General features: G+C 51.9%; 1 protein-coding gene across 1 annotated transcript in view; it reads right to left on the minus strand.

Annotated features, from left to right (window-relative positions):
* Lyzl4 (lysozyme like 4) overlaps positions 1–2,239 on the minus strand; it is a 6,566-nt gene extending 4,327 nt beyond the window's left edge. The window contains exons 1-4 of the mRNA XM_070017413.1: positions 2,108–2,239; positions 993–1,217; positions 432–584; positions 151–350 (exon numbers count right to left, since the gene is read on the minus strand). Coding sequence (XP_069873514.1) covers positions 151–350; positions 432–570 — 339 coding nt within the window. The 5' untranslated portion in view covers positions 571–584; positions 993–1,217; positions 2,108–2,239. The remainder of the gene's footprint in view (positions 1–150; positions 351–431; positions 585–992; positions 1,218–2,107) is intronic.
* Positions 2,240–11,667: the final 9,428 nt, after the last annotated feature.

An 11,667-nucleotide genomic window follows, 5' to 3' on the forward strand; every position in this document is an offset into this window, starting at 1 on the left:
AGAGGACCCTACTGGAATGCAGGTCTCCAGCCTTCCCCTCCCAGGCCTAGCCTGCCTTGGTTCACCCTTACTTCCTTTTCCATCTTCCTGGGTGTATAATATTCCACCTGTCTCAGGGAGGCTGTGTGTGTGTGTGTGTGTGTGTGTGTGTGTGTGTGTGTGTGTGTGTGTGTGTGTGTGTGTGTGTGTGTGAGACTCACCAGAACAGGACACTCTGCACAGATTCTTCCCATGGTCACACCAATTGCTGTCCCGGATCTGAAAGAGCCCGTAGCCCATGTAGCCGGCCCTGGAGTTCTCGTACACGGCCGAGGGGTTGAACTTGCTCTCGAAATAAGCCAGGCACACCCCTAGGGGGAGATAAAGAAGGCCAAAGAACAATGGGGCCTGAGGGAGGGAGACACAGAAGGGCGGAGAGGGCTTGAGCTCACAGTTCTGTAGGCTGTAGCCCTCGAAGTAATCCAGGCCCCCGTCGCTGAGCATTTTGGCAATTTTACAACGCCCCAAGATGGCCGGGCACGTGGGAGCCGCCAGGTAGCAGATGAGGAAGAGGATGATGGGTGCTTTCATCGACTTCCGGGCTCCTGTTGAGGGAACAGAGACACCGGGGAGAGAAACCAACGAAAGGAAACCAAGAATGAACAGCTTAGAGTCTCCGCAGGAGCCCCCTAGGACGCTGACATCCAGAGGATCGTGGTTCAAAGCCAGCCCAGGCAAGGAAGTCCGGGAGATGCTCACTGCACAATGAACTACCCCCCCCCTCAAAAAAATTAAGTAACTAAATAAGCCACAAGTGGAGGTAGGTGTGGCTCAAGTGGTAGAGCACCAAGTCTTGAGTGGAAAAACTAAAGAGACAGCACCCAGGCCCTGAGTTCGAGGCCCAGCATGCGCGCACACACACCCCACACACACACACCACAAATGAGCCATGCATGAATGGAATAACAAAGAGCTACCACCTCCCTGCACACCTGTGTCCAACCTTCTAGTACCTTCTCCAGGGCGGGGAAAGGGTGCAGTCCCAGACACAGCGCTGGTGCTGATGTGGAACAGGAGTCCGGGCCTACACGTGGTTTCCTGGCCTCTTCAGACTCTGTTTCTTCCTTCCCAACTCATTTGCCTTCACCCAGCAACTTCTAAAATGCTGCTCTTTCTCCATGGCAGGCCCTCTTCTAGAATCTTCTCTATGACATCACCTTGTCAGGAGCCAGCACATTCTGAAAAAGGAAGGGCTCCATGGGCATCCATGCCATCGGCTGGGGTGTGCTGCTCCTGTAGTTAACTGGCGTAGCCCAAATTAGGACCAAAGAACACAGATAGATAGATAGATAGATAGATAGATAGATAGATAGATAGATAGACAGACAGACAGACAGACAGACAGACAGACAGATAGATAGATAGATAGATAGATGATAGATAGATAGATAGATAGATAGATAATTGGTGAATAGATAGATGGTTGGATGGATGGATGGATAGATGGAAGGATGGGTGGATGGGTAGAAGAATGGATGGCTGGTGGATGGGTGGATGGGTGGATGGATATAGTGGATGGATATATGGGTGGGGGAATTAATGGATGGATGGATGGATGGATGGATGCGTGGATGGGTGGGTGGGTGGATCGGTGGATGGGTGGATGGATGATGGATGGGTGGTTGGGTGGGTGAGTGGATGGATGGATGGGTGGATGAGTGAGTGGGTAGGTGGATGGCTGGATGGATGGGTGGATGGGTGTTTCACTGGATGGTTGGGTGGGTGGGTGGATGGGTGGATGGATGGATGGATAATGGGTGGGTGGGTGGATGGATGGATGGATGGATGGATGGGTGGGTGGGTGGGTGGATGGATGGATGGATGGATGGGTGGATGGATGGATTGGTGGGTGGATGGGTGGGTGGGTGGATGGATGGATGGATAATGGGTGGGTGGGTGGATGGATGGGTGGATGGATGGGTGGATGGATGGGTGGATGGATGGGTGGGTGGGTGGGTGGATGGATGGATGGATCGCTATGTTGATGGATGGATGGATGGGTGGATGGGTGGGTTAATGAGTGGGTGGATAGATGGATCAGTGGGTGGATGACTATTCCTTTGCTTGCTTTGTCCTGTGTTCTCCGAGTGGGGCTCTCAGCCGTCAGTGGGCGGGGTCAGCGAGGCCCCTCCTCCTCCCGGCGGCACCGGGATCTCAGCGAAGGTCCCAGCCGAGGCCTCCACGTCCTGCCTAGACGCCAAGTACGGCCTGTTGCCAAGGAGGGCTCCCGCCGAGGGGGCGTGGCCTTATTGTGGTGGGCGTGGCCTTACGACGGTGGGCGTGGCTTACACAGAGTGTGTGGCTCGGTCAGAACGTGCGCTGTTAAAGGGGGAGGGGCTTCAGTTGCTGGGCGTGTCCTGCATGGGATTGGCTTGGCTCAAGTGGGAGGGGCAAAGGACGATGGGCGTGGCCTGGCCGAGGGGGAGGAGCTCAAGTAGTCGGGGCATGCTAATGAGGGTGGGTGTGGCCAGAGCAGGGGGAGCAGCAGTTGGATGGGCGTGGTTCCCAGGGGGGTGGGCCTTCCTCAGGTGGAAGGGAGGGGATTGGTGCATGGGCGTGGCTTCCACGGGTGGGCGTTGCTCCAGCCAGAGGGGAGGGGCTCAAGCAGAGGGGGAGGGGCTTACGTGGAGGAGGTGTGGCCAACATGGTATTGGCAGGGCTCAAGTCAGGGGCGTGGCTAGATCAGGAGGGGTGTGGCTCAAGTGGAAGGGCATGACTGGCTCTCATTGGATGGGCAAAGATATATTTACATATTTTATTTACATATATTATAAAGATGTATTTACATATATTATAAAGATATACTTATATATTATAAAGATATATTTATATATAAGATGTATTTATATATCTTATAAAGATATATTTACATATATTATAAAGATATTTATATATATTAAAAGATGTATTTATATATTATAAAGATATATATATATTATAAAGATATATATATATTATAAAGACATATTTACATATAAAGATATATTTACATATATTATAAAGATATATTTACATATATTATAAAGATATATTTATATATTATAAAGATATATTTATATATAAAGATGTATTTATATATATTATAAAGATATATTTACATATATTATAAAGATATATTTATATAATAAAGATATATTTATATATTATAAATATATATGTATATGTTTTATACATATATATGTATATATTTATATATATTATATATATATTTATATATATTATATATTATAATATATATTTATATATATAAAGATATATTTATATATATTATAAATATATCTTTATATATAATTTATAACGACATATTTAAATATTTATAAAGATATATATTTTTTATAAGTATATTTATATTTTAAATATTTTATACATATGTATTATTACAAGTACATTTATAAATAATGTTTATAAATACCTATTTATATACATTATCTATCTCCATATAAATATTCTTTATGAATTTTGATCTATATTTATGTATCCTTATAAGTGTAGTTACATATTTTAATACATATGTTCACATGCTTTTAAAACCATGTGTTTATTCTTCTAAATTGTTGAATATTTTTTAATTAAAAGGTATATTTTTATAAATAACTCTATTACTTTTTGAAAACTGTGTTCTTCGCAGCGTCAATCAAGGCGTGGGGCGGAGGGGGTGAAGAGGGTGGAGGTGCTTTGATTGAACCCCCCCCCACACACACACACTTTTCTTGTGACCTCTGTGTGGGACAAAGCCTCCCTCGGCTACCCAGCATGCTTTGCAAGGACAGAGAAAGACGTCAGGCTGTGCGGTGAGCAATGCGGGGCCTGGTGCAGGCGGGGGACCCGTCACGACCCACACACCCAGACAAAAACACCCATCCACAGCCCCAGCCTGCCGGCCTCCGGGATAAGAAAACCCAGTGGGGACCCCACAAAGAGGGCTCAGGAAGAGCGAGGTCCATGGAGGGATGTCAGGGTTGGGGGAAAGGCGGACAGCCTGGCAGCTGGGGGTGGGCTACAGGAGTGGGGGAAGCGGGGGACCGGCCCCTCCCTGCGCACCTGGGATTGAGGGGTGTCCTATATGTTGGCCAAGGGAGGTGAAGACGATAGAAGGAGGCACACGAATTTATCCGAGAAAGAACCCCTATATACTTGGATTTCGTGAAGACATCTCTGGAGGGGGTCTAACACCCAAACGGGATGGATGGATGGATGGATGGATGGGTGGATGGGTGGATGGGTGGATGGATGGATGGATGGATGGATGGATGGATAGATGGGTAGGTGGATGGATAGATGGGTAGGTGGATGGATAGATGGGTAGGTGGATGGATAGATGGGTAGGTGGATGGATGGATGGATGAGTGGATGGATGGATGGATGGGGGCGTGGATGGATGGATGGATGGATGGGTGGATGGGTGGATGGGTGGGTGGGTGGATGGAAGGATGGGTAATCACATTAGTTCTGATAGCTTATTTTTTGTCAGTCGTGGGGCTTGAACTCTGGGCCTGGGCGCTGTCCCTCAGCTCTTCAGTTCAACGCTAGCGCTCTACCACTTGAGCCACAGCGCCACTTCCTATTTTCAGGTGGTTTATTGAAGATATGAGTCTCACAGACTTTCCTGGCTGGGCTGGCTTTGAACCACAATCCTCTAGATCTCAACCTCCTGAGTAGCTGGGATGACAGGCGTGAGCCACAGACCCCCAGCACACAACCTGCGTATTTCACCAGATCCCAGGTTAATTCCTGGCCTCCCAGAAGCCTCAGGCTGGGAAGGCTGGCCTGTGAATCAGGGATACGGGGTGGTACAGGAAAGGGGAAGCAGGCTAGGCTGATTTGAAACCTAATCAAGCTCCAAAGTTCAGCTTGGAGGGGAAATGAGGTGGAAGGTTATTTTACAACACCCCCCCCCAAAAAAAAGGGCTGATCTCATCTCCCGGCCAACACCACAGGGCCAGGGCGATAGAGAGCCATGTGTGTAAACTTCACATGCATTCTGGGGTTGTAAACGTTCAGGAAGCGGAGAGCCCTTTCTGACTGCCCTGTGTTTACTCATCCGCTACTATATCCGCCAGAACACTATAATATGATCTTGGTGTCAACAGTTTGCCCTGGGCTGGGATGATCAGGAAACGATCAGCCCTGGGGGAAAGTGTTGGAATCAGGACAAGGAAATGATAACCCAAAGGGTACTTTGGCCCATCCCGAAGAGCTAAGGCCTGGGGTCACCCAGACACGTCCTTCCCCAGCCAGCACGGGAGCAAAAGACTAACAGAAATAGAAAGACAGGGAAAGCGATTCGTGCCACACTTCGTGAACTCTCAGAATGGGGATTCTTAAAATGGCAAGACCGTCTGGATTCTCCAGACGCCGTGTGAAGACTCAGATGCTGAGCCTCACATCCGCAGCGTCTTCATTGCACAACCTGGAGAGCAGAAATTACAGAACTCACCATCTAGAGAGCCAATGACAAGGCCCGTTACAGAATAGACCATCTACAGATCAAATAACAAGGTCTGTTACAGAACACACCATCTAGAGCTCCAACAAGGCCTGTTACAGAATAGGCCATCTAGAAAGCCAATGACAAGGTCTGTTACAGAACACATCATCTAGAGAACCAATTATAAGGCCCGTTACAGAATGGACCATCTAGAAAGCCAATGACAAGGTCACATCATCTAGAGACAGAACACATCATCTAGAGAGCCAACAATAAGGCCCGTTACAGAACACACCATCTAGAGAACCAATGACAAGGCCTGTTACAGAATAGATCATCTAGAGATCAAGTAACAAGGCCTGTTAGAGAACACACCATCTAGAGCTCCAACAAGGCCTGTTACAGAATAGACCATCTAGAAAGCCAGTGACAAGACCCATTACAGAATAGACCAATAACAAGGCCCGTTACAGAATACATCATCTAGAGAGCCAATAACAAGGCCTGTTGCAGGTTTCCCACAACAAGGCCTATAGCAGAGTACACCATCTATACGTCCAATAACAAGGCCCGTCATAGAACAGACCATCTAGACATCCAATAACAAGGCCCGTGACAGATCAGACACTCAGAAAGAAATGGAAATCATTCATTCCCAGGACCTGAAGAACTGATGTCACTTGAGGTCAATGTAATTCAGGACCTGAGCCCCAGGACTGGCAGATAAAAAATAAAAGAGTCTATAGGGGAGATCATAAGCAGACAGACAGACATGACCAAAGATCACACAAGTCCTGGGGCTTGAACTCAGGGCCTGGGCGCTGTCCCTGAGCTCTTTCACTCAAGGCTGGCGCTCTACCACTTGAGCCACAGCACCATCTCTGGTTTTCTGATGGTCTATTGGAGATCAGAGTCTCACGGACTTCCCTGCCCAGGGCTGGCCTCAAACCGTGATCCTCCAGATCTCAGCCTCCTCCAGTAGCACCTGGCTTATTCTAACAATGTTTTTAAAGACCTGATGAGACAGAAGTGCAAGGTGCAGACAAGTCACAAGAAATCTCCCCCCCTCCCCAGCTTTGCTAACGCTGTGACCCCAGAGCCTGAGACACCCCTCCCCGCACCCCTCCTCTACCTTCCCCTGAGAACCTTCCAGCACAGCTACCCAAGTTCTCTGGTGTCCCTGGGCTCCTCCAGGTGTGGCGACAGTGCCACCTGGTGGCAGAGATGCTATATGGCACACCAGCTCCTCTCAGTAAGGCTGAGATCTAGAGGATGGTGGTTCGAAGCCAGCCCTGGGCAGGAAAAGTCCACGAGCCTCTCATCTCCAGTTCAACCACTCAGAAAAAAAGCCAGGGGTGGTGCTGTGGCTCAAGTGGTAGAACGCCTAGCTTTGTAGCACAAACAGGGTGGGGGACACTTGAACTCAGGGCCTGGGCCTCTCTTTGCATTAGCTTTTTCATTCCCGGCTGGTGCTCTACCACCTGAGCCACACCTTCACTTCCTGCCTTTTGCTAATTCACTGGAGTTGAGAGTTTCTGGGTGTTGGATGCCCTGGGGCTGGCTTCGAACTGCAATCCTCTCGATCTCAGACCTCTTGAGTAGCTGAGATGCCGGACTGGCTGCGATGTTTCTTCTATCTGGACCTAGGCCAAGTCTGGGATTCATTGCCAGGCTGTTTGATTGGTTGGATCTTGGGGGAGATAAACCAGATCCCTTGGAGGGGTTCAAAACCAAAGCCAGCCACCGTGCAGTACAGCCTCCCTCCCAGCCTCCCAGCTCAGCTCCTCAGGAGGCTGAGATCCAGAGGATCGCAGTTCTAGGCCAGCCTAAGGTAGGAAAGTCCGTGAGACTCTGATCTCCAAGGAGCCACCAGGAAACCGGAAGTGGCGCCATATCTATCTATCTATATGGCTCAAAGTGGTAGAGCGTCAGCCTGGAGCACAAAGAAGCTCAGGGACAGCGCCCAGGCCCTGAGTTCAAGGCTCAGGACTGACATAATCTAACAATAATAATAATGCAGGCCTTCTAGAGACATCTGAACCTAAGCGATTCCCATTTTCCTTCTTTTCTACCCAGTTTTTTTTTTCTTTCCAAATCTGGGTCCCACCTTAAATTTGTGACCCAGAACCAGGAAAATTCCCGAGCCTCTTTGTGCTCCAGGCTGGCTGGCACTCTACCGCTTGAGCCACGGCACCACTTGGGGCTTTTTCCAAGTGGTTCCGTGGAGATCAGAGTCTCAGGGACTTTCCTTGCCTTAGGCTGGCCTCGAACCTCAATCCTCCAGATCTCAGCCTCCTGAGTGGCCAGGATGACAGGCAGGGGAGAGACCGAGGGGACCGGTGACTGCGTGTGCGGAAGGGAATGTGCTCATCTCGGGCAACCTGTGAAGGTCAAATCCCGCCTCGGGTTACCAGTCAAACAACAATAAAGGAAACTGGACAGATTCAAATGGAAATTCACAAATGAACGTCAGCACCTGCAGGGGGCAGCCGAGAGCCACGGCTCTTCCATCTCCTCCACGACGTGATCATGGAATCTCCACCCAGCTGCAGGGACAGGGTTATTTATTATTATTATTGTTGTTGTTGTTGTTGTCATCGTTATTATCATTATTATTATCTTTCTCTTCTGGGCCCAGCATAAAGACAGGGGCTGTCTGTCTGCTTGTCAGTCTATTTCTGTGTCTGGCTGTCTGTGTCTGTCTGCCTGCCTGTGTCTGTCTGCCTGCTTGTCAGTCTGTCTCTGACTCTGTCTGTGTCTGTCTGTGTCTGTCTGCCTGTCTGTGTTTGTGTCTGTCTGCTTGTCTATCTGTCTCTGTGTGTCTGTGTGCTTGTCTGTCTGCTTGTCTATCTGTCTCTGAGTCAGTCTGTCTGTCAGCCTGTCTGTCCCTGTTTCTGTCTGTCTGCTTGTCTGTCTCTGAGTCTGTCTGCTTGTCTGTCTGTCTACCTCGGTGTGTGTCTGTCTGCCTGTTTGTGTCTGTGTCTGTCTGCCTGTCTATCTGTCTCTGTGTGTTTGTCTGCTTGTATGTCTGTCTCTGTGTCTATCTGTCTGCTTGTCAGTCTGTCTCTGAGTCTGTCTGTCTGCCTGTCTGTCTCTGTCTGTCTGTCTGCTTGTCAGTCTGTATCTGTGTCTGTCTCTGAGTGTGTCTGTCTCTGTGTCTGTCTGTCTGCTTGTCAGTCTGTCTCTGTCTGTCTGCCTGTCTGTCTCTGTGTCTGCCTGTCTATCTGCTTGTCTGTCTGTCTGTCTTCCCCTCCCCCCCCCCACCATGCACACTGGGGATTGAATTCCTCGCCTCAGGCCCTACCTACCACTTGAACAACTATTCCCAGGCCTTTTATTATTATTATTATTGTTGTTGTTGTTGTTATTGTTATTTTGTCAGACCAGGTCTCACGCTCCCACCTGGGGGGAGGGCGGTGTCTGTGCACAGACTCTCCTCCCTCCGCTGGGATTACAGGCGTGCCCTCCATGCCCGGCCCGGCATGACACACACCTGAAGCGGCGTCCTGGGAGAAAGCGGGAGTCTGGGCTCTGCTGGCCTCTGGTGTCTTGGGGAAGAGCCACACAGTGTCCTCGTGGCTGGACATCAGCCGGGCCCCGGGCTCCGAGCTCCAGGCCCGGAGGGCAGCGACCTCGGGGGCTTCCCCAGGCCTGTGCGCACCCAGGTGCGGCCGGCCCGGCATCCAGGAGGGGGGACGGAGGGGAGGGAGAAGGCGCAGGTGGACAGCTCCCTCGACCTCCCTCCCCTGTGCCCCCGGCCCCAGGACCCTGGCCTTCGCTTCCTCACCCCTGCGTGGTGGCCTGGGCCAGTCAGGGTGCGGTGGACGCGGGTCTGTGGGGTCTGTGGCCGGGCTTGGGGTGGGTCAGGCTGGGGTCCAGGGGTGGGAGGGGGCTGGGATTGGTCCTGTGGAATTGTCTGGAAGCGAGGCTGGAGAGAGGGCCCGAGCTGCCCTGACCCCCCCAGACCTGCTGCCCCCCCCAGGAGGGGACCTCCTCTCACCCCTCCTCACCCCCAAACCTCCCCAGTGGGGTGAGCGCTAGAGACTCCCCACTGGAGCCTCGCTGAGCTCCTGAGAAAAGTGGGAAAAGAAACCTAAAAACTTCACGGAGAAGGAGGAGGAGGAGGAAGAAGGGGAGGAAGAGGAGGAGGAAGAGGAAGAGGAGGAGGAGGAGGAAGAGAAGAGGAGGAAGAGGAAGAGGAGAAGGGAGAGGAGGAAGAAGAGGAGGAGGAACAGGAGGAGGAGGAAGAGGAGAAGAGGAGGAGGAAGAAGAGGAAGAGGAGAAGGAGGAAGAGGAGGAGGAAGAGGAGGAGGAAGAGGAGGAGGAGGAAGAGGAGGAAGAAGAGGAGGAGGAAGAAGAGGATGGGAAAGAGGAGGAGGAGGGGGGAGAGGAGGAGCGGGAGGAAGAGGAGGAGGAAGAGAAGAGGAGGAAAAGAGGAGGAGGAAGAGGAGGAAGAAGAAGAGAAGGAAGAGGAGGAGGAGGAGGAGGAGGAAGAGAAGGAGGAGGAAGACGAGGAGGAGAAAGAAGAGAAGAGGAGGAAGATCCAGGCATCCATGGCTCACACCTGTCATCCTAGCTACTCAGGAGGCTGAGATCTGAGGATCGCAGTTCAAAGCCAGCCGGGGCAGGAAAGTCCATGAGACTCTGATCTCCAATGAAACTACAGGAAAACCAGAAGTGGCGCTGTGGCTCAAGTGGTAGAGCACTAGCCTTGAGCTCAAGAGCTCAGGGACAGCGCCCAGGCCCAGAGTTCAAACCCCACGACTGGCAATGAATAAGCCCCAGTCCTGGGGCTTGAACTCTGGGCCTGGGCACTGTCCCTGAGCTCTTGAGCTCAAGCTCTACTTCCAGCTTTTTCTGTGTATGTGGTGCTGAGGAATCAAATCCAGGGCTTCATGCATGCTGGGCAAGTGCTCTACCACTGAGCCACCTGCCCAGCCCTGACTCTCTTCCCCTTTGAGCCATGGCTCCACTCCTACTTTTGGGTGGTTCGTGGGAGATCACACACACACACACATACACACACACACACACACACACACACACACACACACACGAGTCTCCCAGGCTTTTCCTGCCCAGTTGACCTTGGAACCACCATCCTCTGGATCTCAGCCTCCCCAGCAGCTGGGAGGACAGGTGTGAGTGGGCATGTGATCCATCTCCTATACTGGAGGAGAAGAAGGAGGGAGGGAGAGAGAGGTAGGAGGGAGGGAGGGGAGGGATGAGAAAGAGGAAGGAGAGGACGAGAGGTGAGCAAGCGTTCGGAGAGAAGTCACAAAGTTCATCCCTGATTTGCCTGAAGCTCACCCCAACAAGAGTGAGCTGGAGAGAGAGAGAGAGACAAACAGACAGAGACAGAGAGAGTGAGAGGGAGGGAGGGAGGGAGGGAGGGAGGGAGAGTTGGAGACCCCCCCATCACAAGGCAGGCCTTATAGTGTGCACTGAGTCCAGACAAGGAGGGGGGGACACACCTGGGCCTCCCTCTCTCTTCTCTCTCTCTCTCTGATGCATCCTCCCCGCCCTCCCTCACCCCAGGTCTCCCATCACCAGGCCTCTGAGCGTGGGGGGAAGGGGGGACAGGAGGGGACAGGCCTCAGTCTCCCCAGGCTGAGCAGCAGCAGCAGCAGCAGCAGCAGCAGCGAGCCGGGGGACCCCGCACCCCGCTGCTGTCCACGCGAGGGCGCTGGAGCCTCACCCAGCCGCGCCTGGGGATCCCGAGGACTCCGGGGTGGGTGCGAGACACAGGTCCCCCGCACCCCGCCCCGGCCTGGGTGTGCAAATGTGCGCGCGCTGCAAGCAAGCGTGCAAGGGCGTGCAAAGGTGTGTGTGCAGGCGCGCGAGCATGCCCGTGTGCATGCATGTGAAAGCGTGCACGCGTGCACACCCACACGCATGCAAAGCATAAATGAGCGTGCAAACACTGTACGCATGTGTGTGCAGACACGCGCGTGTGCAAGCGCGCATGCGTGTGCAGGCATGCGTGTGTGCACGTGTGCATGCGCGTGCAGACGTGCGTGTGTGCAAGCCCTGTGCATGCGTGTGCAGACATGTGTGCAAGCGTGCATGCGTGTGCAGGCATGCGTGTGTGCAAGCGTGCGTGTGTGTGCAGACGTGCGGGTGTGCAAGCCCGTGTGCATGCGTGAGCAGGCATGCGTGTGTGCAAGTGTGCATGCGTGAGCAGGCATGCGTGTGTGTAA

This window comes from Dipodomys merriami, unplaced genomic scaffold (genome assembly GCF_024711535.1).
Source record: "Dipodomys merriami isolate MVZ:Mamm:240054 unplaced genomic scaffold, mDipMer1.0.p SCAF_125, whole genome shotgun sequence".
Classification (NCBI taxonomy): Eukaryota; Metazoa; Chordata; class Mammalia; order Rodentia; family Heteromyidae; genus Dipodomys; species Dipodomys merriami.